Source organism: Theropithecus gelada, chromosome 13, assembly GCF_003255815.1.
Source record: "Theropithecus gelada isolate Dixy chromosome 13, Tgel_1.0, whole genome shotgun sequence".
NCBI classification, from domain to species: Eukaryota; Metazoa; Chordata; class Mammalia; order Primates; family Cercopithecidae; genus Theropithecus; species Theropithecus gelada.
This window is the reverse complement of record NC_037681.1, coordinates 7792029-7818647: the sequence shown is the minus strand read 5'-3', so window position 1 is coordinate 7818647 and position 26619 is coordinate 7792029. Positions and strand designations below refer to the sequence as shown.

The window sequence follows — 26619 nt, the reverse complement described above, 5'->3', positions numbered from 1 at the left end:
TTGGTTGCTTGAGTGTTTTAGGTGCTGGTGAGCCCAGTTTTATATCTGAAAGTGGATTCAATAAGTGCTTTTAGACGCTGGAAGCCTGAGCAATCTGGACGCCCAACCATTCTCTGGCTGGATGCTTGACAGCTCTCAGGTGGATCAGGGTGAAATCTCCATCCTCAGTTTCTAAAGATCATAACAAAAATCCAGAAGGTGTATAAAGTAGCTTGCCCCCACTCCTGCAAAACATTAGGAGTGGCACAATGTATATTTTTAAAAGAATTCCGTGGCCGGGTGCAGTGACTCACATCTGTAATCCCAGCACTTTGGAAGGCTGAGGCGGGTGGATCACGAGGTCAGGAGATCGAGACCATCCTGGCTAACACGGTGAAACTCCACCTTTACTAAAAATACAAAAAATTAGCCGGGCGTGGTGGTGGGTGCCTATAGTCCCAGCTACTCGGGAGACTGAGGCAGGAGAATGGTGTGAACCCGGGGGCTTACAGTGAGCCGAGATCGCGCCAGTGCACTCCAGCCTAGGGAACAGAGTGAGACTCTGTTTCAAAAAAAAAAAAAAAAAAAAAAGGAAGAAAGAAAAGAAAAAAAAAACTAAAATAAAAGCATCGCAAAATGTGTCTTAAAAGGAAAAATTCTGCCAAGTTCTCTTTAACCTTTAATCTCAAAATACTCAGATAATTTAGTGAGGCGAGAATAGCACTTAGACATTTTTCTCCCTTGACGTAACTCTTCGGCAGTTAGGAATAATAATCTCAACAATCTAGAGCTATTTTTCTCAAAAGCCCATCATATGTCAAAACGCATCTGGCAGAGCCTTGCGGGAGAGGGAGGATGAGGAAGGGAGAGAAAGGAGAGCCCCAGCCCATCAGCAGCCTAAGTGCAGGGTGTTCTACTCTCTGCTGTTTAAGAACTTTAAATTTCAGAAGAGGTGGCAAGTAGCAGAGAATAATGGGAGCTACTAAGTACCTGCTGAGAGAACAAATGTATTGCTGTAAATTATTTAATGAATTGCTTTGTTCTAAGAAACCGCTTTGGGAAGTGGGGCGCTGCTGATGGGTGAGAGGAGCGGATTGCAAAGCAGCTGAGAGTCTCATAAAACCCTCAGGTCGCCTTAGTAAAGGGAGGGAGCAAGCAGGGGGCAGAAAACAGTAAGCTGCATGACTAAAGAATAAGGAAAGTAACATTTACTGAGCACCACCTGTGTGCAGCACTGTGCTTGACTTAGGCAAGTGGCTCTCAGCTGTCTGCTCCCTGGCTGACGAGTGCCCTGGTGGGAGAAAGCATTGAAGTGGAAGGAAAGGCAGGCAGCTTGAGTTCAGCCTCAGCTCTGCCCTAACATTATAAAACCATGATGGTGTTGACGAAAGCAGTCAAACTCTGTCAAATATTTAAGGAGATTTATTCTGAGCCAAACATGAGGACCATGACTTCTGACACAGTCTAAGGAGGTCGTGAGAACATGTGCCCAATGTATACCTCACATGTATTGATTGATGCCTTATGTCTCCCTAAAATACATAAAACCAAGCTATAACCCATGGAGACATAAGACTTCAGTCAATCCATGTGAGGTATACATTTGGTCCTGAAAGGTGGGACAACTGGAAGGCAGGTGGAGTTGGGGCTCACAGATGGATTCAAAGATTTTCTGATCAGCGTTGGTTGAAAGAGTTAAGATATTGAGAGGTGACAATGTGCTGGCAACCCTCACTCTCAGTGCCTCCTCAGCCTCTGGCCTCGAAGTCCACTCTGGCGGTGCTTGAGGAGCCCTTCAGCCCACCATGGCACCGTGGGAGCCCCTCTCTGGGCTGGCTGAGGCTGGAGCCTCCTGCCTCTGCTTGCCGGGAGGTATGGAGGGAGAGGCGCCGGTGGGAACTGGAGCTGTGCTCACAGACCAGTGTGACTTCTGTCTGGCGCCGGCATGGGCTCAGCTGGCCCTGCACACAGAGCGGCCAGCCGGCGCTGCTGCCCAGAGCAGTGAGGGGCTTAGCACCCGGGCCAGCAGCTGCAGAGGTTGCGACGGGTCCCCCAGCAGTGCCGGCCCGCGAGTGAGGCACTCAAATTCTCACCGGGCCTTAGCTGCTTCCTGGCGGGGCAGGCTTGGGACGTGCAGCCTGCGATGTCTGAGCTCCCGCCCTGCGATGGGCTCCCACACGGCCTGAGCCTCCAACCGCCCCTGCTCTGTGGACCCCTGTCCCATCCACAGCCCAAGGGCTGAGGAGTGCAGGTGCAACTTGGGACTGGTGGGCAGCTCCGCCTGCAGCCCTGGTGCAGGATCTACTGGGTGAAGCCAGCTGGGCTTCTGAACTGGATGGGGACTTGGAGAACTTTTATACCTAGCTGGAGAATCCTATGTGCACCAATCAGCACTCTGTATCTAGCTAACCTAGTGGAGATGTGGAGGACTAGCACTCTGTGATTCTGTGTCTAGCTCAAGGATTGTAAATGCACCAGTGAGCACTCTGTGTCTTGCTCAAGGTTTCTGAATGCACCAGTTGGTACTCTGTATCTGGCTAACCTAGTGGAGACTTGGAGGACTAGCACTCTGTGACTCTGTGTCTAGCTCAAGGATTGTAAACTCATCAGTCAGCACTCTGTGTTTAGCTCAGGGTTTGTAAATACACCAATTAGTACTCTGTATCTAGCTAACTAGCACTCTGTGACTGTGTCTAGCTCAAGCATTGTAAATGCACCAATCAGCACTCTGTCAAAGCAGACCAATCAGCTCTCTATAAAGTGGACCAATCAGCTCTCTATAAAATGGACCAATCAGCAGGATGTGGGTGGGGCCAGATAAGGGAATAAAAGCAGGTTGCCCCAGCCGGAATCCTTTCGCGTTCCCTTCCAAGCTGTGGAGGCTTTGTGATTTCGTTCTTTGCAATAAATCTTGCTCCTGCTCAGTCTTTGGGTTCACATTGCCTTTATGAGCTGTAACACTCACTGTGAAGGTCTGCAGCTTCACTCCTAAAGCCAGCGAGACCACAAACCCACCGAGAAGAAGGAACAATTCCAGACGTGCTGCCTTTGAGGGCTGTAAGACTTACCACGAAGGTCTACAGCTTCATTCCTGACAGCGAGAGCACTAACCCAGCCCACCAGAAGGAAGAAGCTCCAGACACATCTGAACGTCTGAAGGAACAAACTCCGGGCACCCCATCTTTAAGAACTGTAACACTCACCGCGAGGGTCCACGGCTTCATTGTTGAAGTCAGTGAGACCAAAAACCCACCACTTCCAGACGCAATATTATCTAAAGAGTTGTAGTCAGCAGAAAGAAATGCTTGGGGTTAAGATAAGCGGGAGGTTATGGAAGCCAAGGTTCTTGTTGCATAGGTGAAATTTTTAGGTGAACTCTTAGAAGCAATAAATAGCAAATGTTTCCTGTTTAGACCTTTAAAAGGTGCTAGGCTCTCAGCTAATCTCTGTAGGATTGGGAGAATCTGGAAGGGAAAAGATCTAGTTACATGAATGCAGTTTTTTTTTTTTTTTTTTTTTTTTTAAAGTCTCAGTCTGTCACGTAGGCTGGAGTGCAGTGGTGCAATCTCGGCTCACTGCAAGCTCCGCCTCCCAGGTTCACGCCATTCTCCTGCCTCAGCCTCCAGAATAGCTGGGACTACAGGCGCCCGCCACCACGCCCGGCTAATTTTTTTTGTATGTTTTAGTAGAGACGGGGTTTCACCGTGTTAGCCAGGTTGGTCTCTATGATCTGAACTTCTGATCCGCCTGTCTGGGCCTCCCAAAGTGCTGGGATTACAGGCGTGAGCCACTGCACCCAGCCAAAATTAGCCACTTTTTAAGTAAAAAGTAATCCTGGCTGGGCTGGTGGCTCACACCTGTAATCCCAGCACTTTGGGAGGCCGAGGCGGGTGGATCACGAGATCAGGAGATCCAGACCATTCTGGCTAACATGGTGAAACCCTGTCTCTACCAAAAATACAAAAAATTAGCTGGGCGTGGTAGCAGGCACCTGTAGTCCCAGCTACTCGGGAGGATGAAGCAGGAAAATGGTGTGAACCCAGGAGGCGGAGCTTGCAGTGAATCGAGATCGTGCCACTGCACTCCAGCCTGGGCGACAGCGCAAGACACTGTCTCAGGAAAAAAAAAAAAAAAAAAGGGAAGAAAGAAAAAAGTAATCCTAATCCCTTAGTGTTTTCCCCCCCACTGCTCCTGCTTATAACTAAGGTTTTGCGGACCTTCTCCTTTTTTTTTTTTTTTTAAAGACAGAGTCTCTCTCTGTGGCCCAGCCTAGAGTGCAATGCCACAATCTTGGCTCACTGCAACCTCTGCTTCCTGGGTTCAAGCGATTCTCCTTCCTCAGCCTCCCAAGTAGCTGGGATTATAGGCACCCGCCACCATACCCGGCTAGTTTTTGTAAGTTTTTAGTAGAGATGGGGTTTCACGACCAGCCAGGCTGGTCTTGAACTCCTGACCTCAAGTGAGCCACCTGCCTCGGCCTCCGAAAGTGCTGGGATTACAGGTGTGAGCCAATGTGCCCAGCCCTCCCCTCCCCCCCACTTTTTTTTCCAGCTGCAAAAGACTTCTGGAGTTTAAAAGGATGCTGGAGACCATCAAGGGATAAGCACACGTCCAGATCTAGAGTCTGAAACTGAGGAGAGTTGACAGAGTGGATGGAAAGAGAACAAAGTAGAGCCAGCGAAGTATGCTGACCGAGTATCCCCTGAGGGGTTTCCAAAAGGGTCCAGGAGCAGTACCTAGTCTCTGGTCTTGTTGCTTCTGGCATCTCTGGAAGTGATGACGTCTCTCTGCCATATGGGTAGCTTCAGCTGGGATAAATCAAGTCTACTTTCCTCTCTACCTTCATTCAGATATTACTGGCCATGGTTCGTTCTTCTTCATAGGGTTTGCTTTTGAAGTCACAGTCCTCATGGTCCAGTTTCAGGGAGACTGGATCAAAGAAACTCAGCCTCAGCAACAGAAAGGAAATTTCAACATAAATTACTGTGTTTTTAGCTTTGTAAACAGGATATTTAATCTGCAGCAACTTTCTTTTTTTTTGAGACAGAGTCTCTCTCTGTCACCAGGCTGGAGTACAGTGGTGCGATCTCAGCTCATTGCAACTTCCACCTCCTGGGTTTCAATGGTTCTCCTGCCCCAGCCTCCCCAGTAGCTGGGATTACAGGCGCCTGCCACCATACCCGGCTAATTTTTGTACTTTTAGTAGAGACGGGGTTTCATCATGTTGGCTAGGATGGTCTTGATCTCTTAACCTCGTGATCTGCCCGCCTCAGCCTCCCAAAGTGCTGGGATTGCAGGAGTGAGCCACCACGCCTGGCCAGGAACCGTTTTGAAAACTCTCCTTTTCTTATCAATTTATATTTAGGTGAACACAGTTTATCATTTAAACCAGGAGGAAGCACTAGTGATAATAATATCATTCAGGGCTCTACTGGAGAAGCAAGCCTACCACGAGTGATACAGAGAAAAGAATTTATTGTAGAGCCAACCTCTGCAGTTGTGGGAGCTGATGACCAAGTCCTCACAAGGTTGTTACACACATGGACCGGGGCATGCAGCTGACACACTTCTGCCTTCCAAAGTGTGCTCACGTTTCTCTTGTGCCCACCCTAACCTGGAAACGTACAGGAAAAAGAATTCTGGGAAATAAAGCTCCCACTTAGCAAAATCGACAGGATGCAAACCAGAACAGAGCACATAGGGCAAGAGTGCCCAGGCAAGCTGGATGGCTGCACCCACCAGTCCCCCAAAGCTCCTGGGGCGCCTTCCTAGGAATTCCTCTCTCAGTTTTTGCCACCTCCATGTCTGGGTTACAAAGCCCAAAGAACTGGTCCGAAAAACCTCGTCTGTGAGGGTGCTGAGGGGCAGACTTGGAACTCTGGGAGACTCAGACATCAGCAAGGTCAGTCCCTCTGTGTTGGGATGTGATTGGACAATTCAGGCTGCTGCTGGGCATAAGTGCTGCCTAATTCTTACTGTATGCTTTCACTTTTCCAACTCCCCCTATATTACTTGGTCCATTTACCTAATACATATGCTCTGTGCTAGGCACTGTCTGCTTCCTGCACTAGACAGGAGGGATTCTGTCTCAGTGGAAGCTCTGTCTTCCACTGAGGAGACAATCACTTCTGACAGAGCCACATGGAACCTCTCCTCTCAGATCCTGGAGATCTGAGTCTTAGCACTGTGCTTGGCTGTGTTCAGTATGTCTTCTGAATGAATCAGTGAGTGAATGAATGAACCAATAAACACAATTGAAGAGCAGGGCACCTTTCCAAGAAGGTTCATTGTTTTGTCAATGAAAAGTGGGGAGAGGCCCGGCGCGGTGGCTCACACCTGTAATCCCAGCACTTTGGGAGACCGAGGCGGGCAGATCACGAGGTCAGGGGATCGAGACCATCCTGGCTAACATGGTGAGATGCTGTCTCTACTAAAAAATACAAAAAATTAGCCGGGCATGGTGGTGGGCGCCTGTAGTCCCAGCTACTCTGGAGGCTGAGGCGGCAGAATGGCGTGAACCAGGGAGGTGTAGCTTGCAGTGAGCCGAGATCGTGCCACTGCACTCCAGCCTGGATGACAGAGCAAGACTCCGTCTCAAAAAAAAAAGTGGGGAGAACTGTTCCGAAACTCTTGCCCCAGGGCACACGATTCAGGCCTATGTCACTTGTGATCCAGGCACACATGGAATGCAGGGCACAGCCGACCTGGGGAGACTCGGACACAGTGAGAGTTCTAGCTACGAATTTCATTCAGGGCCTTAATGGCATTTTAAAATGGCCTTTGTATTTAATTATAGATAACATAGGTAAGTATAGGCAAGTGATTACTTAAAGGCATGCAGACACAGGAAATCCAAGAACACTAATAGGTTTTTAATGACCAGTTATTTATTGTATTGCAAGTTTAATTAAATTGCTTCCTTCAAATGCAACACAGTGCTGATTAATAAAAATATGTTTTCTATTTATGTGATATGAATACTTATTATCCCATCATACTTTACAGACAAAATAAGACTTCATAAATGTGGATGCAAATTATATTTAACTTGTACCAATAGATTAGAGATTCAACTACACTAATCTTGATGCAATTAGGTGAATTTAAAAGGACTTTGAACCAATTTTATTTTCATGAAGATAGTAGTCTTGGAATGATTCTCACACTTTTCTATGGCCCTTATGTTCTCATCGTTATAAAAAGAATGCTTGATTTTAAATTCTGCCACCCCCAATATGGAAAATTGAGCATGCAACCCCCCACCCCACAACCCTCCTTTCCTTTGGTTCTGTGCTGAAAGTTGTTTAGAACAGACCCTGAAAATAGGAGACAATCTCAGGGAGTTGTTTAGAACAGACCCTGAAAATAGGAGACAATCACTTCTGACAGAGCCACATGGAACCTCTCCTCTCAGATCCTGGAGATCTGAGACCCCTTCACCTCCTCACTTAATCTCCAGGTCTTGCTTGAGACAAAATGCTGGAATATAGAGGAAGGAGGCTGGAGTCTAGTACGCACAGGCATTTTTGTGCAATGGCATGTAGTAAATTGTAAATGAAATCCTAGTTGCCCAATAATGCCCTGGTGTCTATCCTGCTGGGGTCTTTAGTAAATAGGAGTCATTGTTCGTCTTCCTGGCAAGCAGCGCTTATGCTGTGAGTGGGTGAGACTGCTCTGGGGGCAGCAGAGTTAGGATGTTGGAAATTACAATGAGGCCTGATCGTCTCTGAACCACTAACCCAGGCAGATGGCATCTACCATCATTGGAACTTGGCTGATTTCCAACATATCCGTGTCCTTAATCTTGCGATCACTTAGGCATGGCATTTAGAAAGGGTTGGAATATTTGCGAGCTCCCTTTCAAGCCATAAGGTAGATCAGTAGCATCACCCATAAAAATAACACCTGGAACTGAGGGAGACATCCTTCCCACCCACTGTCTTGGCAAGATTTAAAATTTAAATATACTGTTGCTATAAGTATAGAATCTTAGAGTTGTAGAAACCTTAAAGATAATTGGCCCAATCTCCCGGCCAATGCAAGAGTTTCATCTGCACTCTGTCTAGGACAGAGGCGGCAGGCCAGTCACATCATGTTTCTGTTCTCTGGTGTGGAGTTGTCTGGGAGACAACTGTCCATGCCTTCTTGGATGCAGGTGAGATCAGGTGGCTCGTTCACACTAGTGGGTGGAGTGGAAGTGACATGTGTCACTCAGGCCTGAGTTGTTGCTGTGCACAGTCCTCTGGCTGGAAGCAGAGGACTCTAAGACCCTACAGTGTGGCAGGGCAGCAGGAAGGGGGTGTGAGTTCTGCATCATCATTTGCAGGGTAGACATCTACTGACCATGATACTGATCATGTCCATGCTGGACATGATCGGAAACCAACTTTCATTGTGTTAAGGCATGGACATTTTGGGGTTGGGTGTATTACAGTTACTAGCAGTACCCTAGCTAGTGCACAGATGATCGTCCCGTTACTTCTTGAATATCGCATGCTGAAAAACTTACTGCTTTACAAGGTAGCCCACTCTATTTCTGGATTAATGGAGCAGCATTCTTTATCATGAATCAAAATTCCCCTTCCCTCTACCTACCATGCACTGGCCTCAACTCTGCCACACACAACAATTCAAATTCCGTTTTTTAGAAGCAGATCTTGTATTTTCAAAGGTTTATATTTACTGATAGTTGAAATACAGCTTTATTGTGGGAATACTGAAGGACTAGGAATGGTGTTATACACCCATTGCACCACTGAGCATTTGAATATCAGGATGTGACTAGATCAAGCTTATGGGTGAAACTGTAAGGAATGAATCATAGCCCTTAAGGATGTGAAATGCACAGGCTTAGATCTGAACTCTACACCCTGCCACACACACTCTGAGTGTCCCTTCTCGCCTTCAGCATTTTAGCAGAAGCCCATCTCTACAATGGCGTTGCAAACTCACAGCATTTGGGAGCTGGAATTTTTCCAAAAGCAAAGCTACAGTAATATTTTCGATCCTGTGTATTCTTCTAAAACCTTGTCCACTCTCATCAAAAAGTGGAGTCTATTTCTCTGATCCTTTCTCTGGGTGTGCTTTTGTAACTGCCTTGAGGAACAGAATGCAGAGGAAGTGCCACTGCCTGCCCTCTGAGGCAAGATTGTAAAAATGAGACCTGGCTCACTTTCCAAGGTTGTGCCACCCTGGTGCTCAGTTAACATGGAAAGGCCACATAATCGTGTCTGGCGAAGATCAACCAGCACCGACTGCCAGGCACACAGGCCTTTTGTGGACCCCCATATCCAGCCTTTGAGCTGAGGGGAGGAGAGATAAGCTGTTTCTACTGAGTCCTGCCCAAATGGTAGATGCATGAGCAAAATAAATAGCACCATCGTTTTCAACTACCATGTTTTTTGGGGTAGTTTTTTACGCCACAAAAGACAACTGCAACATTTCACTCTGACATCCTGTGACAAAGCTATACAAATGCTGCTCCTGTTCTTCGGTGTGTAAAACCAGGCACGACAACACAGCTATCCCAGGCCCACCAGATGATATTCTCGCAAACAGCAAACAAACAAAAAGTTGAGGTATTGCTCGTCACAAGAGGGCATTAGCTGTGGGAGTCTGACCACAGACCCTGACCCAAATGACAGATGAATGAAACGTACACTGACACACAGATACACTGTTTTGCCAGTCCTGCTGAGTGTCCGACCGCCTACACACCAAGAGAGGTTTGTCGCTGTGGCCGGCCACTCAACTGGACTGGCAAAACAGAATATCTGTGTGTCAGTGTATGTTTTATTCATCTGTCGTTTGAGTCAGGGTCTGCGGGCAGAGCCCTGAAGCTAATGCCCTCTTGTGAGGAACACTACCTCAACTGGTGCCCTCTCTGAGGTGCACAATACCTCAATAAGTCATGATTTCAAATATTTGGAGGGCCATGTGGACAAGGGACCAGATTTCATTCCCAGTTGCTTATAGAAGGGAAAATAGATAAAAGTTCCTGAAAGATGGACACAGGCCTGGTATGTGGAAGGACTTTCTAAGTCGTGGGATCCCATAATAAACCAGACCGTCATTTGAGGGGGTGAGGCTGGCAGTTCTCCATCACTGGCAATGTCTAGGCAGAGGGGGTGACCACCTGGCTGCAGGGGTGGTAGTGTGAAACCAGGATGGTTGAATGAGGAAGTTTTAAATTTGACTCTGTGATTCTATAACTGACTTGCCTTTGCAACGTCCACCAGGCTTTTCTTAGAAGGCATCATCCTAGGTGCCATGAGGCTCTGACCTGAAGAAATATCTGAGAGCTTGGTAGGAGCTCTGGGAAAATGCTAAGACACTTTCTCAGGTGTGGAGTTCCTGGATAGAATGGCCACTGAGGCACTTGCAAAGTTCAACATGCATTTTATTCTAGAAAGGTCTAGGTATTTAACTACAGAGCAGAATGGACACTACTCTTGGTACGTTCACAATCTATATCTCTCTCATAAGGAGGGGACCGCCATTATCTGGTCCGTGAAACGGTGCCATTGCTCTTCCCCCGAGGTTGGTTGTTCCACTTTAGCCTGTATCTTTCATAAAGGATTTCACATTTTTCTAAAATACACATGAGTATTATTTATAATTGACAATCTCCCCTTGGATGATTTAGGATATACTTCTGCCAAGACGAGAATTCAGATGTTAAATATTATTCAATGTCAATTATGCTGTGATTATGCTGGAAGCTTTTTTTATATTCAATTTTCATTCATTCTGCTTATGACTGTAATTTAAATAAGGGATTTTCTTTATTGCATTAAATGTATTATCAATGCAGTGCTATAGCTTAATAACTGTACCATGCATACAAGTTTAAGTATTTTCTAAGATTTTGAGCCAAATTAAAATAAAGTATATTATGTCTCCAAATTGGAGAAGAAAATTTATTATAATTCTTTTGAAGACTGCAAAAGAAAACATAGACAACTGCAGGATTATTTTTAATACTGAAAAAGATTTTGAAATATTTTCGTCACAGTGCTATGGAAACTGCAGTTGGTAACAAGGAGATACCTCATCAGAGTAAAATGTACATTGCTTTAAAGTTGAAAAAATTGCCATTGTTTATTAAGATTTTTATGGACCAAAAGAAACGTAATTGAATGATGTATCCCATCAATATAAACAATTTCATATTCAAAATGTTCTTAATGTTCCAAGTAATCATTCAGGCCTTCACCTGATCAGATTAAGAGAAGTTCAGATATTTGTCTTTGGTCCTCCCTCTGAATTGTCCAAGAACTATGCAGCCTGAAGGGGCTGGCTCCAAGGCTGTGCAGAGTGGGAACTTGAGGATGTGACCACCCACAGGGCTCCTCATGGCATCCCTGCTCACTGCAGGCTACTTGTAGGGTGGAGTCACCCTGCCCAACTCATTTGTAAGAGGAGGCACTCTGAGGTGTGCCTCACGCTTGATAAGAGACTTTAAGACTGTCGTATTAGGAATAGGCACTGAAACGACAGCCAATCATGTGTGCCAGGCACTGTACGTACGTCATCCTGTTTATCCAAAGAAGCAGATAGGGCCAGGCGCGGTGGCTCACACCTGTAATCCCAGCACTTTGGGAGTCCGAGGCGGGTGGTTCATGAGGTCAGGAGATCGAGACCATCCTGGCTAAAATGGTGAAACTTCATCTCTACTAAAAATACCAAAAATTAGCTGGGCATGGTGGTGCGTGCCTGTAGTCCCAGCTACTCGGGAGGCTGAGGCAGGAGAACTGCATGAACTTAGGAGGCGGAGCTTGCAGTGAGCTGAGATCACACCACTGCACTCCAGCCTGGGCAACAGAGTGAGACTCCGTCTCAAAAAAAAAAAAAAAAAAAACAAGTGAAGTTCTACCTAACCAGGGACCCAGGTATCTAAAAATTAAAAAACAAAGTCTTAATTTTTATTCCTTTCCAGGAATAAAAAAACCCGTCACTTGCACTGATGATATTTACATTGCAATTACCTAGAGCAACTGCTTTGAAAGCTTAAATAGGTGCACAGCATCTATTTCTCAAGCTTAAGAACTTTCCTCTGTCACCCTCTCTGTCATGGGAATGGCAACATTTGTGTAGCACTAAATCACATCTGTAAAGCATTTTGCAACCTGCAGATGGAGAGTGTTCTGAGCAGCTCAGTGACTGATGAGACCCCCTGCTGCAAGTTCCCCCTGATCCCCTGTCCTCTGCTTAGCTAGTGGGAAAGGCTCTCCTGCAGTTTCCAGAGTAAAAACCAGGGGTTACTCTTCCCCTTGGAGGCTTCATCTATCACCTCCAGGAAAATGACTCCCAGATTCACATCCCCATCCCTGACCTCCCTCTGGAGCCCTGTTTGAAGCATATCCCTAACTGCCAGATACCTGTACCTCCCTGCCTGCTAGCACCTCTAACTCATGTGTCTAAAATAAAACTTCTCCTCCTGCTACCTCTGGCATTTAATCAGTGGCCGAGGAGGCTATCTTTTTTCATGTGTATTCAGCAGGTGTCTACTGAGTACCTGCTGGTGTAAAGCACTGTGCTTGTTAGTGGGGAGGATACAAGCTTGAGTCTGCTACTCAAGGAGCTCAAGTTCAAGAAAGCAAGATAAGGCAACTGTGAGAGAGAGGGATCAAGTCAGGATGAGAAGAACAGATGTGGTTTCAGAAGGGATTCAGGAGGGAACACGCTTTTGTTGAAAGAAATTTACAGGTAGTGAGTGCCCATTGTTTGCTTAGTATTTTCCACACTGCTGTCGTTTCCCAGAAGCAGATCTTAAGAGAAGGATTTGTGGGCAAGTAGTTTATTTGGGAGGGGACCCCCAGGAAACATCAACAGGGATTGGAAAGGGACTTAGAGAGGAAGCACGAGCAAATCAGCAGGTTCACTGTGGGCAAGTTAGCTTGTGTGAGGCTTAACCCTGCTAGGGGACAGTGTAAAGCTATCCCTCCTGAAGGACAGGATAGCTGTCATCTGCCATTGCTGAGGACTGCCCCTGGTGTTTGCAGCCTGTGCATGTGGGCACAAGCCCAGAGATGTTGGGTAGCAGGGATAAGAGGATTCAAGTGTGATTTCACAGCCTCCACTGTATGAGTTTTGTCTTACTAAAGCCCCCATCAACACAGTAATTTAGGCCAGGTGTGGGGGCTCATGCCTGTAATCCTAGTACTTTGGGAGGCCAAGGTGGGAGGACCACTTGAACCCAGGAGTTTGAGACCAGCCTGGGCAACATAGGGAGACCTAGTCTCTACAAAAATTTAAAAAATTAGCCAGACATGGTGGCATGCGCCTGTGGTCCCAGCTACTCAATAGGCAAAGGTGGGAGGATCTCTTTAGCTCAGGAGTTCCAGGCTACAGTGAACCATGATTATGCTACTGCACTCCAACCTGGGTGAAAGAGGGAGACCCTATTTCTTTCACACACACACACACACACAAACAACAACAACAATAACAAAACAAAAACCGAAGGCCAAAACCAAACAATAAACAAGGTAATTTAACACTGTGGTGTTTAATTCCTCTCACCTCAAGTTGTGTCTTAAGCAGCCTTGATAACTTGCACAGTGACAGTTAACAGGCTTGAACCCTAACAGGAGAAACAGGCTTGAACCCATGCCTGGTGGACTATGTAGCCCACAGTTGTGCCTGACATCACATAGCTGGGAGATCATGGAAGACTGCAGGGAGGAGGAGGCATCAGAGAAGAGTGGTGAATGCGTGTGGCCATTCTCAGAGTGCAGGTATCAGCCATGGCTCAGAGTTAGTGACACCCTCATATCCATCTCCCTCTGGGTGTTAACTAGACAGGTGCCCTGAGCTCTCACCACCCTCTTTTGCTCTTTCTCAAGCCCTGTGTCATCCCAACTCAGGCTTCCTCATTGAGGCTTTCCCTCCCTCGCTCTCTCCTTCTCTCTCTCTCTCTCCCTCCCTCCCTCCCTCCCTCCCTCCCTCCTTCCCTCCTTCCTTCCTTCTTTCCCCTGAAGCACAGTGCTCCGTGGGGCTCTGCCCCAAGCATGCCTTTCTCTCTTCTCCATGGATGAAAGCATTTGCTCCCCTGGGTCTTCCTACTGCCTATATGCGGATGAATTCAAGTCTGTATTTTTAGCTCTGGCCTTATTCATGAGCTCCAGGGGCTGGGTGGATGTAAAATATAGACTCAAGTTCCCCACTTTGGATGCAAGTCTTGACTATTCCACTCAGTAGCAGTGTGACATTGGGTTGGTTACATAGTCTCTTTTTGCCTCAGTTTCCTCACCTGTGAAATGAAGGTACCACATTAATACTTGCCTCATAGGGCTGCGTGGAGGAAGAATGAGTTCACCAGGACAGAGAGCACGGTGCTGTGGCTGGCTGCCAGCTCTCACCCATGGCTGCACCTGTTTTGGACAGTTCCATCCTGCCCTTCTAGAATGCCAGTGTTTCAAGGGAAGGTCTAAGACCTTGCTGGTATACAGTTGGTGCTCAATTTATAGGTTGTTGAATGAACTCCCATGGACATAACTGAAACCAAGGTTCTTAGCACTGGACTCTTTACTCCTCTGTTATTTTACTTTTCAGTTTTATTTATTTTATATATATATATATCCACACACACACACATATATATATCTGTATTTTTTTTTTTTTGAGACACAGTCTCACTCTCTCACTCAGGCTGGAGTGCAGTGGTGCAATCTCAGCTCACTGCAAGCTCCACTTCCCGGGTTCATGCCATTCTCCTGCCTCAGCCTCCCGAGCAGCTGGGACTACAGGCGCGCACCACCATGCCCAGCTAATTTTTGGTATTTTTTATTTTTAGTAGAGACGAGGTTTCACCGTGTTGGCCAGGATGGTCTCATTCTCCTGACCTTGTGATCCGCCCGCCTTGGCCTCCCAAAGTGCTGGGATTACAGGCGTGAGCCACCGCGCCTGGCCATTTATTTATTATATTTTTGAGACAGTCTAGCTCTGTCGCCCAGGTTAGAGTGCGGTGGCGCACTCTAAACATGCTGCAGCCTCCACCTCCCGGGTTCAAGTGAGTCTCATGCCTTAGTCTCCCGAGTAACTGGGATTACAGGTGCATGCCACCACATCAATTTTTTTTTTTTTTTTGAGACAGAGTCTCGCTCTTGTTGCCCAGGCTGGAGTACAATGGCATGATCTCAGCTCATTGCAACCTCTACCTTCTGGGTTCAAGCGATTCTCCTGCCTCAACCTCCCAAATAGCTGAGGTTACAGGTGCCCACCACCACATCTGGCAAATTTTTGTATTTTAGTAGAGACAGGGTTTCACCATGTTAGTCAGGATGGTCTCGAACTCCTGACCTCATGTGATCTGCCCGCCTCGGCCTCCCAAAGTTCTGGGATTACAGGCGTGAGCCACTGTGCCCGGGCCAATGTTTTTTATTTTTATTTTTAGTAAAGACAGGGTTTCACTATGTTGGCCAGGTTGGTCTCGAACTCCTGACCTCAGGTGATCCACCCGTCTCAGCCGCCCAAAGTGCTGGGATTACAGGCATGAGCCACCTCGCCCGGCTGCAGTTTTATTTTTAAAATTGTGGGAAAATACATAACATAAAAGTGGCCATTTTAGCCATTTTAAAGTGTATAGTTCAGTGGCATTAAGTGAATTTGCTTTGTTGTCATCCTGTGTTAGTTTTTAACCAGTAACTTCCAATTTTGTGTCTCCCTGTATCAGATTTTTTCTTGCCCCAAATGAGCACATTTAGGGTTGCCTGACTAAACCTGCTTCAACCCCACACGGTGCAATGCCTGATAGAGATCCTCCAGGGTTCTGCAACTGGAGCTGCTGTTCAGTGCAGTGACGACTGTCTCATATAGAGGGACTTCGTTGGTCGTAAATAATGTGTATGAATTTGGTTTCCCAGTTGAAAACAACAAAAATGGACTCTGGTTGATTTAACAAAAAAGAAACTAAGGAAATGAAATTGGGAAATCCATAGGATCAACAGCAAGACCAGGAAAGCAGTGAAGGCTACAGCCCAGGCTTACCAGGCGGTCACGTCCAGGGTTGGCCTGTTGCCAAGGCGTGCCCCCGCTCTGAGATGCTACAGGCCACTCTGCCCACCAGGCGGGCACCAGGTTGCAGGCACTGCTGCTGCTGGCCACCTGCCCCACAGTGGCTGAACTCTCGGTGCTTCCTCTGCTCAGGTCCCTCTACCTCTCAGAGTGTTGTGGGGGAGGGGAAGCTTTTGACTGGCTGAGCCTGTCACATTCCCACACCTTAGCAGAGCGGAGTGGGAGTTAGAATTATCTGACTATCACCACATGGAGCATCTTCCAAATCTAAAAAGAAGTTCAAATTTTGGGCAGCCAAAAACCTGACATATAGCCGTCCAGTCCTGTTTCCTCTGAGCTTTTTCTCCTCTGGACAGACGCCCTGTGTTCCTTCAACTGAAACTCATGGATGAAGCCTCCGGATCCCTTACCACATTGTCATTAATTTTTGATACCCAGAATTGGAAGTAATCTCACAAGTCTGAGGGACAATGGAATTATTTTTTTTCCAAACCCTGACCGCCCCTCACCTTAACTTTCATGAAGGCATCTGAAGATTTCATTACTTCCCTAGTCAGCCATACTACATAGATGACTCATGTTGGCTCACGGGATGCTTGTGGTCAACTGAAATCCCCAGATCTTTTTAGGAATGGCTGTAAAGCCAGGTCTTCTCAATTATTTACTTATATAATTGGCTTATTGAACATGTGCAAATGTAACCGAGTAACATAAGACTGTATTTGTAATACTTCAACTATTTAGTTCACACCCTTAAATTCCCTCACACTGTAGTGTAGTGTACTTGGCGACTTCAACCAGAAATTGGAAACTGGCGGTCTATGGGCCCATCTGACCACACATTTATTTTGTTTGGCTAATATGGTGGTTTTTGAGAACTGAATCGGTTGCCAACTGTTGAATATCAGGAGATGTCATGCAAAAAGCAGCACTTCCAACTTCTCTTGAAAGGTATGAAGATCTAGCAACATTTGGTCATCATTTCCCCAGGGCTGGAGCTGGGCAGCAGCTACTTCCTCTGAAAGGTGCAGACAAAGCTCACTGCTGTCCCCACCAGGCCCTACTGCCTGGGGTTCACCCTGCTTCATTAATTTCATGCCCTGCCCAGTCACTGTGGACATCGGGGTGCATAGTCTGTGTGTCCTGTGGGTGCTGGTTATGGCAGGGGCAAAAGGGGTAAAGTGGAGGCAGAAGAAAGCTGGGAAAGGTGGGCTTCAGGGGCCCTCTCTTGCTCTTGGCTTGGGTTGTGCAAGATAAAGATGTACTGAGGGCAGAGATGTCACCGTGAGCTTCTGGCACGGGCATCTGTTGTTCTGACTGCCCAGCATAGCGATTCTTCTGGAAATTCTTGCTTCTCCTGGGTGACTACAGAGAGTGCTGCCAGGTTGCAGATGATCCTGCTCCTGTGGCCAAGGCACACGGGTCCAAAGAATGACCACTGGTCCATGCTAGTGATAAGAGTTTCAGAACTTCCAGGAGTGGCTCATGTAGTTGGAAGAAAGGCTTATGGAGCTTTGACCATGTTTTCTGTCACGTGGGTTGGGAAGCAGAGGCAGCTGGTGCAAGAAAGTGAAGGGTCGAGTCATCAACTAGAGACAGGGTCAGCAACACACAATGCAGCCTCTCTATCTGTGTTAATCTGACCCAGCTCTTAGCCTGGGATCCTATGAGATGTCTCTTACTATTAGTGTATATTCTGCTTCCTTTAAAATTTACCTACAGTTGGTTTCTGTTGCTTGCAACCAAAATCACCCGGGGATGTCATTACAGGCAGTCCTTGCTCTCTGTGAGCCCTCCCAGTGCCTGACGGGTCCCCTCTTTATGCTCCCCCTTGCATGCTGTGTCTACCATCTGCTCTTGGATCAAGTATCCTGGGTCCTCTCAAAAATTCCCCTTATTCCTGAGCAAGGGTAAGCGTGAAAAGTGGCTCATGTGAATATGTTTCCATGCACTGCAAGGTGTGTGCCCTTCCTTCAGCCCTCAAGGGAAGCCAGGCAGCTCTGGGATGCCTTCCATCTCACCCTGTTGTTGGCGCTGATGTAAATCATACAGATGGAACTCCACACTGCTGAGAGACATCCGGGTTAGGAAAGCCACCTGCTGCTATCAGGAGCAAAGTTTCCGGGACTAGCATCCTGATTTAAGCACAGGGTATGTGTAATTGAGATACTAAGATCTGCCTTCAAATCACGAGTAGGTGGAGAGAGAGAGAGAGAGGGGGGGGGAGAGAGAGAGAGAGAGAGAGGTGTCCTTTCATTCATTCTCCAAGTATTTATTGAGCACCTACTATATGCTAGGCACTGCCCTAGGCACTAAGGGTATTATAGTGGAAACGATCTGTAGCTTACAGAGAGCTTACACTGTAATGGCATGTCAGCTTTATGTGTTAGTTCTGGGGATACAAAAATGAAAATTCAGCCCCAATGGCTTTACAAGTATGAATATCACTTTCCTCATCTGTAAAATGAGTTTAAAATAATTATCATAGGTTGGGCATGGTGGCTGGCCCCTGTACTCCCAGCACTTTGTGAGGACGAGGTTGGAGGATCTCTTGAGCCCAGGAGTTTGAGACTAGCCTAGGCAACAAAAGGAGACTCTGAAAATTTAAATTAAAAAAAAAATTAAATTTAAAATTCAGCCAGGCGTAGTGGCGCACCTGTAGTTTCAACTATTCAGGAGGCTGAGGTGAGAGGATGGCTTGAGCCCAAGAGTTCGAGGCTGCAGTGAGCCGTGATCGCACCCTGCGCTCTAGCCTGCCTGATAGAACGAGATCCTGTCTAAAGCTATGTAAGTAAATATAAATAAATAAAACAATTATCTCGCAGAGCTGTTTAGAGGATTAAATAATATATATAGCACACTTTTGGCCTTTCAGCCTCAATAAATACTACCTTTTTCCTGAATAACAGAAAGATCATACAACTTCACAAACCACAAGGACAGGCTGGCCGGTAGGCGGGCCCTCCACGACTCTTCTGATGTTAGCCGTGGCTGAACCCGCTGTGGAGCGTCCAGCCAGTCCTGGTTTGTGCTGGGCCCCGGACGGGAACCCAGCCGTTCCCGACGGGAACGCAAAGCGGCCACGAGGGGGCAGCGCACGGCAGGGAATCTTCGCCGCCGACCCCAGCCCACCGCCAAACTTCCCTGCTGCTCTCGGTCCTCCTGTACGTACTTCCGTTGCTCTGACGCTCCCAGAAGCCGGGGCGTCGGGAAGGAGAGCGCGAATTTCCCCTCCTCTGCGCCTCCGTAGGAAAAAATTGGAGCGGGGTTCACGAGACTGCGCCGCAGCGGGCGGTGGAGCCCCTCGTACAGCACCGCCAAGGGTGCGGCGCGAGGCCGGGCGCCTGGCGCCAGGGTGCTGGTCGGCGGGCAGCGGCGCCAACCTACGACCCGTGACTCCGGAGAGCCAAGGCTGCACCGGGAGGAGTCGGCGCGGGCCCCGGGGTACCCCCTTCAACCGGAGCGCCTTCCCCTCCTGCCTTGAGGGACATCCCCACACCTACACCCGAACGAAGCTCCGGGGCTGTCACTTCTGCACGCCGCTCGGAAAGGAGTCAGCACTGGGAGCGCTCCGGGGAGTCGTCGGGGAGGATGCCCGGGCGTCGGCCGTGTCCCCAAGCTGCTCGCCGGCGCTGGCGAGGAAGGCAGTCGGGATAACGCCGCCCAAACTTTCCTTCGCAGCAGCGTTGGCAGGAAACGTCCCTCTCTGAGGCTCACGAAAAGCCGAAAAAGACTCGGAAGCCTGGAGGAGGCAGGGCCAAGCCTGCGCAGGAGGGGTTCCCTAGAGCCCTGGCAATGTCCTAGGGGACGAAGCTAATCGCCTGCGTGCGCGGCGTGCGCCCAGGCGAAGGGAGGTCCTGCAGGCGCGGCGCCTCCTTCCCTGCGCCCCGCAGTGACCGTGACCTCCGCGCGCACCCCCGCGCACGTGCTCGCGGCCGAGGAAGAGGAACGGTCCGGCTAAACCCTCTGGAGAACAGCGACTTGCGAGCAGGCCAGGGGCGCATGGAGGTGCCGCGGGGGCGGTGCGGCTCGCCAGCTGCGCGGGGGAGCGCGCACGCCGCGCCCCGGCCTCCCCGGGGACCTGGCCGGCCGCTGCCCGCACTTCCTGCCGCTGGTCTCCCAGGCGCGAGCCACCGCTTACAGCACAGAACCCGTTGAGCTTCGGGCCCGGCAGCACCCCCGCCCCCGCGCGGGGCGGACGCGCGGCGGGACAGGTGTAGCCGGCAGCCGCTGGCGCTGCGCGCAGGACTGGGCGGGCTCGGCTGGCAGGGAGTTAGCTCGCTGCGCGCGGAACTCAGGTCCCCGCCACGCAGGCCGGTCGGCGAGCCACTTCACACCGCCACAGCCCTAGCCTCGGGCCACCAGCTGGGGTGAAGAAAGTCACGGCGGGGAGCCCGGCTCCCCGGTTCTGATGCCGGCTGCCGGTGGCGGGCTCCACGCCGGCCCTGGGACCTAGGCAGCCGCGCGAGACCGCTGCGGGCGCCTCCCCCATGCTGCTCGGAGCGTCCTGGCTGTGCGCATCCAAGGCGGCCGCCGCTGCTGCGCAGAGCGAGGGCGACGAGGACAGGCCAGGCGAGCGGCGGCGGCGGCGGGCGGCGGCCACCGCCGCGGGGGCGGGCGAGGACATGGACGAGTCGTCGCTGCTGGACTTGCTGGAGTGCTCCGTGTGCCTGGAGCGCCTGGACACCACGGCCAAGGTGCTGCCATGCCAACACACTTTCTGCCGCCGCTGCCTGGAGAGCATCGTGTGCTCGCGCCACGAGCTGCGCTGCCCCGAGTGCCGCATCCTGGTGGGCTGCGGCGTGGACGAGCTCCCCGCCAACATCTTGCTGGTGCGCCTGCTGGACGGCATCCGTCAGCGGCCCCGCGCGGGCACCAGCCCCGGCGGCAGCCCGCCCGCGCGTCCCGTCCCCGGCCAGAGTGCGGCCCCCACGCTCGCGGGCGGCGGGGGCGGCGCGACAGGCAGCGCCCCGGGTTCCCCGATTTTCCTCTCCGCAGCCGCGGGCAGCGCCACCGGCAGTCTGCGGGAGCTGGCGACCAGCAGGAGCGCACCGGTGGCAAAGGTGGGTATCTGTCTCCGCGGAAGTGGCCACGGCACGTGGGAGTGTGTGGGTGCTTCAGCGTGGGGGCAATGATGAGGTGTGGAAGAGACCAAGCGTGGCCTGGTGTTGGCCCACTCCGCTGTTGCTCTTCCTCCAACTTCCCTTGCTCGGTGGCGGCATCCGGTCCCAGGGCACCTCGTCGCTTGTTCACGTGCGTCCCGTCCTCTGCGGTGTGGGCACGCCTTCCTGTCCCGCCGCTCACCCCCGGTTCCTTGGCCGGACTTGTTACCCTGCGTCTTCAACTTAGCATCACCCTTGCATCTCTCTAGAAACGGGGACCTTCTTCCTCTGGATCCCCAGGCACTCCCTCTGCACACTCTGGGCCTGCCGGGAGAAAAGTTAGAGCTTAATGTTTGTGACCGGGCTCTGATGGCTGCATTGGGAAGCCGGCGGGCCTCCTGCCTGCGGTCTGGCTAAGGAGGGGAGGGCAGAAGGCAGAGTGGGACTGGGGTTTGGAAGAATGCGGATCGCAAACTCCTTCTAGTAGTCTAGAAGGAGTTGATCTGGAGGCCCCAGGAGCCTTTTGACCCAGCCCTTTTTGGACTTGGCAGTGTCTGACCAGAAGCCAAGGTCTTCTCCTGGGCTCCCAGGCAGGGTTGCCTTCCCACGGGGGTTGTTTATTTTTATTATTATTATTTTTGGTACAGCCGCATTTTAGGGCCTTCACTGCTTCTGTTTGAGACGAAAGACCTTCTCTGGATGGCTTCAGTGATTTGGTTTTAAAAGCGTCTTACAGCTTGTCTTGACACACCCTTGCCACCTTGTGAACTGTCATCAGGGAAGAGGGCATGGGATGCTGGTTTAAGTGGGAACAAAAGGACCCGGGTTTTGTTAATTTGTTTAAAAGGAGAAAAGCTCTTAAATGTTAAAAGAACAAAACAAAACAAAACAAAACATGTCGTCTATTGGAATAATCATTTGCTTTAGAAACACAACTTTATTCCTCTACTTTTGACTATTTAAGGAGTTGATGCGTAGTCCTTCCACCACGTGTAATCCTGAAATGCTGGGAACATTCTAGCACCTGGTTTAGGCAGTACTGCCAATCTCTAAGGTTAAGGTGGGAATTGGACAATGAGATCACTTGGACACAGGAAGGGGAACATCACCCACCCGGGCCTATTTTGGGGAGGGGACAAGGGGGAGGGATAGCATTAGGAGATATGCCTAATGTAAATGACGGGTTAATGGGTACAGCACACCAACATGGCGCATGTCTACGTATGTAACAAACCTGCACGTTGTGCACATGTACCCTAGAACTTAAAAGTATAATAATAAAAAAAAATGTAAAAAAAAAAAAAGAACTTAAGCTCTTGGATGTTGAACTTGAGTTAAATGCCATTCTTTGCTGCAATGGGCTTTTTTTCCTATGGATCAGGAATAATGGCGACAGTCAGGGGTAGTCACTGGGGGTCACCTGGGGGCGCTGCCTGCCGAAGGGGAATTTTTTTTCTTTGGTTTTAATTGTGATTAAATCTAGCTAAATGCTTGCGTTAGAAATTTTCAAACTTTTCCTTCCTGGCCTTGTTGCTGTTTTTGTTCTAAGGTATTTATAATTAAATATCTTTATTTGCTGAATAGGCGGGTTACCTTCTTCTGTTCCGATATATGGTATTTGGAGCCCTGCTTCTGGTAAAACGCTGGGACATTCTGATGACCATCTCTTTACAGATGTCCTCCTAGTTTATCTTGGGGGACTTGTGTTTGACCAAGAGGTTAGGAGGTAACCTCTGAAATGTAACAGGCTGAAGCTTTGATGGCACTCGGGGAATTCTGTGGCATTTGTAGTACCTTTTAGAACTTAATCAAAGGGGTTGAAGATTGGAACTTTTTAGTAGTAACATTTAGTAGTAGCAGGAAATTGATGTTTTACTTACCATATTTTGAGACCCTTGGTTGACTTTCCTTATGGGTGCATAGTCATGTTCATGACTTTTTGTGTTTGGGATGTTTCTGGATGTTGTTTAATAGACGAGCACTTATTTAACTAATAACCAGGAGTCCTGCATGCTGTATTCACACTACACTAGCACTGTACTACCGTGTTGGGATAATAGCATTAGGTCCAGCACATGCTTCAGGGGTGGGAAGGATTGTAATAGCGTATGGGGCATTGAGCAACCCTATACGTTTGGTTGACAAAGATTTCAGCTGAAAATTACTTTAGGTACTTTACTGTCCATTGGAATTGCTTGACTCCTCCCAGGAAAGTTGAATGCTGGGTGTTGTTGCATATTGTTTAATAGAGGGACACTTACTTTACTAATGTGCCATGATAGCAGGTAACCATAAATATGACAGTCCCATCATTTCCCAATTAGAAGCTCCTCACATCTTCTTTTAGATGTCAATTAGGATATGTGTACTTTTTTAAGTAAGAAGGTAAGTATTTGCGTAGCTTATTTTATTAATTTTGTTACAGTTAGACCTTGTGACAACATTATTTTCAAAAAAGTTTTAGTTTCTGTTTGGTTTTACTGGCAGGGCACGAAACGGTGTTTTCCTCAACTCTTTACCTGCGTCTTTTTCATCGGGTTGGTGATCGCCAGAGTACTTGGAGTCCCCTGACATGGTTAGCAGAACCTCTCAGCTGTACTTTCACCTGAGCTATTTGAGATAAAGCGCTTTTTTGGAGTCAGTTAACGCTGCTGCCCCGGAAATCATATACCCAGTGACGAGTACCCATAGCCTTAGATCTGGACTTGTTGGTGTTTTTATATGCCTGTTGGCAAATACTGTATGTGTGTTGCTTCTTTGTTACTCCTTAAAATGACCTTTAAACAGTCCTGTTTTAATGGTACTATCCAACCCTTGCAGTTGCTAATGTATGCTAAATTTCTCAGGCCAACTTGTTTGTTTATTGTTTTGTTTTCACTATTTTGCAAGAAAATCCCTTTAACATCCCAAGCTAGCATCAATCAAATTGTTTCAGTGCAGTGAGAATCTTGCTAAAAGGGTTTTGTGGTTCCACATTGACTAATTCAAAGCATGCTTTTTAATGTAAGTGATTTAATAAGGACTGGAATATAAGACAATTCCTTTTTTTTTTTGAATTTTTAAAAAAAATCCTTGACTTATATTTGAGCCTATACAGAACATCTTCTGCAGTTCGCCTAGACTGTGCTAGGCACTATTATAGGTGAACAAGACTGGCTTGGGCTTTCTTGATGGAGCTGACATTAGGGGTAGTGGATGCAAGCTGTCTGCCCAGCTCTCAGAAGGTACCCATGGGCACTGGCTGGTGTCACTCCAGAATTCTGTGAGGGTTATAAGGAAGGACATTGTCACAAATTAAAGAACTCTAGAAAGCTTAAGCAGTGCCTTTGATGATACAAAGGTAGGCATTAGAGCCTAATTAGTTTATCTGCATTTTGTATCTTGAGGTACAATGGTATACGTTCACATTGGGTCTTTTTGAAAGTCTCTTCCATGTCTCTTTGACAATGTGACTGGGACTTAATGGAAAAAATATTTTAAGTTGGAGAATCATAAAATTATATATGTTAAATATTTTATAAGCACACACATGTGTGATGCTTCCACCATTTTTTGAGTACAGGGCTGAGGACCTTTCTTTCAGTTCCAGATTGTCTTTTTAGCTGAAACCACAGTCACCTTTTATGATTTTCTATTTGTTTCTTTCAAATAGAGTGAAGACTAAGACTTTCAAAGGATTCTGTGTAGAGCAGCTTTTAGACTTTATATAGGTCCTCCCTGATAATGTTTGATGTTCTCATTTACACCTGATTTGACCATTTTATCAGTGTTTGAGTCTTTCCTACATGGTCATCTTGATTTCCCAAGGGGCTTTTTTTTTTTTTTTTTTTTTTTTTTTTGCGTTCAAACTTCTTCCCCTGTTACAAACTATTGAATTATGGTGCATATTTAGCATTATAAGTACAAGTTGCATTAGCATAGTTGAGAATAAGGACAACAGATCCCTGATAAGCACAGGCCTCCCCAGGCAGGAGTGGCTGGCCCAGCCTTGCCAGGCTGTAGTCTCCGGTGGGTGTGTGTGACTTTGGCTGTGTTACAGAGGACGTGGAAAGTTGACTAGTCCAGCTGGTCGGCTAGTGGAGGCCGGGATAGAGAGGGTGTCTATGGTATCTGGAAACTAGTTACCATGTTCTTTGGCTCTCAACAGTTGAACTGCTTATGTACCCGAGATTTTCTGTTGAACGTTTACTAAGTACCTGCTGCATGCTGGGCACTTTGACATATATCACCTTATGGAAAGTTGACAATAATCCTGCCAAGTGGCTGGTATAATTATTATTTTGAGGCCCAGAGAGATATTTGGGCAAGTCAGAGAGCTAGGAAGTGATTGAGTTAGGATTCCGTTCCTCTGCCCTTCTGTCCAGTTTGGCTGGATGGTTGGGGTGTTGTCGTGGTTTGGTCTTGGATGTAATAAGGACTCCAGAGGAAAAGGCCAGCACTTGGGGGGCCTCACAGAAAACCAGACAGCTCATAAGAGAGTAGACAAGTGGTTGATATGACAGCTGAGTTACAGCGAAGTCCTTTTCAGAAGGCCCCTGAGTGTGGAAACAGCAGTTTGTAGCCAGCGAGTGAATAATCTAAATTATTATTCATTGAGCACCTACTGGGACCAGGCGTGGATGAAGCCTCTGCTGTGGGCTAAGGGTTGAGCGGTGTTGAAGTGTGGCTAATCTGGCCCTTACTACAACTTGGTGAGGTTGCTAGTTATATAGGTAGGGAAATTAAGGCTCCAGAATTTCATTGCTGAGCGGCACGCAGTTAATAGGGGTGTTTCTTGGAAGATTAACTTTGGCCTTGGTTAGAGGAGTCCTCTTACTCTGCCACAGGCTCAACTTGTTAGTGGCAAGATTCTAAACATAAGCAGTGGCCACCCCTTCCATTCACCACGCCTCAGGGCTGCAGATGCTCTTCTGTGCAAGGCTGCTGTCTTGTAAACCCACAGAGTGTGCAGAGCGGTGTGGCCCACAGGAAACAGCATCAAATCTGTTGTGGCTTTGGCCACAGGTGCCAGGCAGCTCTATTAATATGTAAGGGACATGAACAGGACATTAGTCTGAGTGGCCGAGCTGGCTAACGCAGCAGCTCTGCCCTCTCCTCACTGATCCATACTTGGTGTGTCCTTCTGCTCTGCTCCTGTGTTGGCTTCACTTTCATCCCTACCCCGTAGGTCTCAAAGAGAGGCCGTGGCTTCAGGTGTCACAGTCCCATGACAACACCCAGTAGTGGAGACAGTAGGGTTTCTTCCCCTTGTACTTGGTCTCCCAGTCGGTGAGCAAACGGTTGCCTTCCAGGCTGGTATCTGAAGCCTGCACACAGGACTACCTTTTCTCTTGAGGCAATGTCCTGCCACCTCCCCCAGGACACGTGGAAGGAGCGGAAGGGCTGGTGGGAATCCCACTGAAGGTGGTTTTAATCCTGGCTTCCACACTTCCTCACTATGTGCCCTGGGCTAGCTTTCCTGAGACTTCTTATCAGTGAATTAGGAATACTGTCTGCTTCTTTTTTTTTTTTTTTGAGATGG

General features: G+C 48.3%; 1 protein-coding gene and 1 pseudogene across 1 annotated transcript in view; one reads left to right on the top strand and one right to left on the bottom strand.

The window, feature by feature from the left end:
• Positions 1-19275: 19275 nt before the first annotated feature.
• On the bottom strand, positions 19276-20488 carry LOC112605344 (annotated as a pseudogene).
• Positions 20487-26619, top strand: part of SH3RF3 (SH3 domain containing ring finger 3) — a 371252-nt gene continuing 365119 nt past the window's right edge. Inside the window, exon 1 of the mRNA XM_025353961.1 lies at positions 20487-21059. Coding sequence (XP_025209746.1) covers positions 20487-21059 — 573 coding nt within the window. The remainder of the gene's footprint in view (positions 21060-26619) is intronic.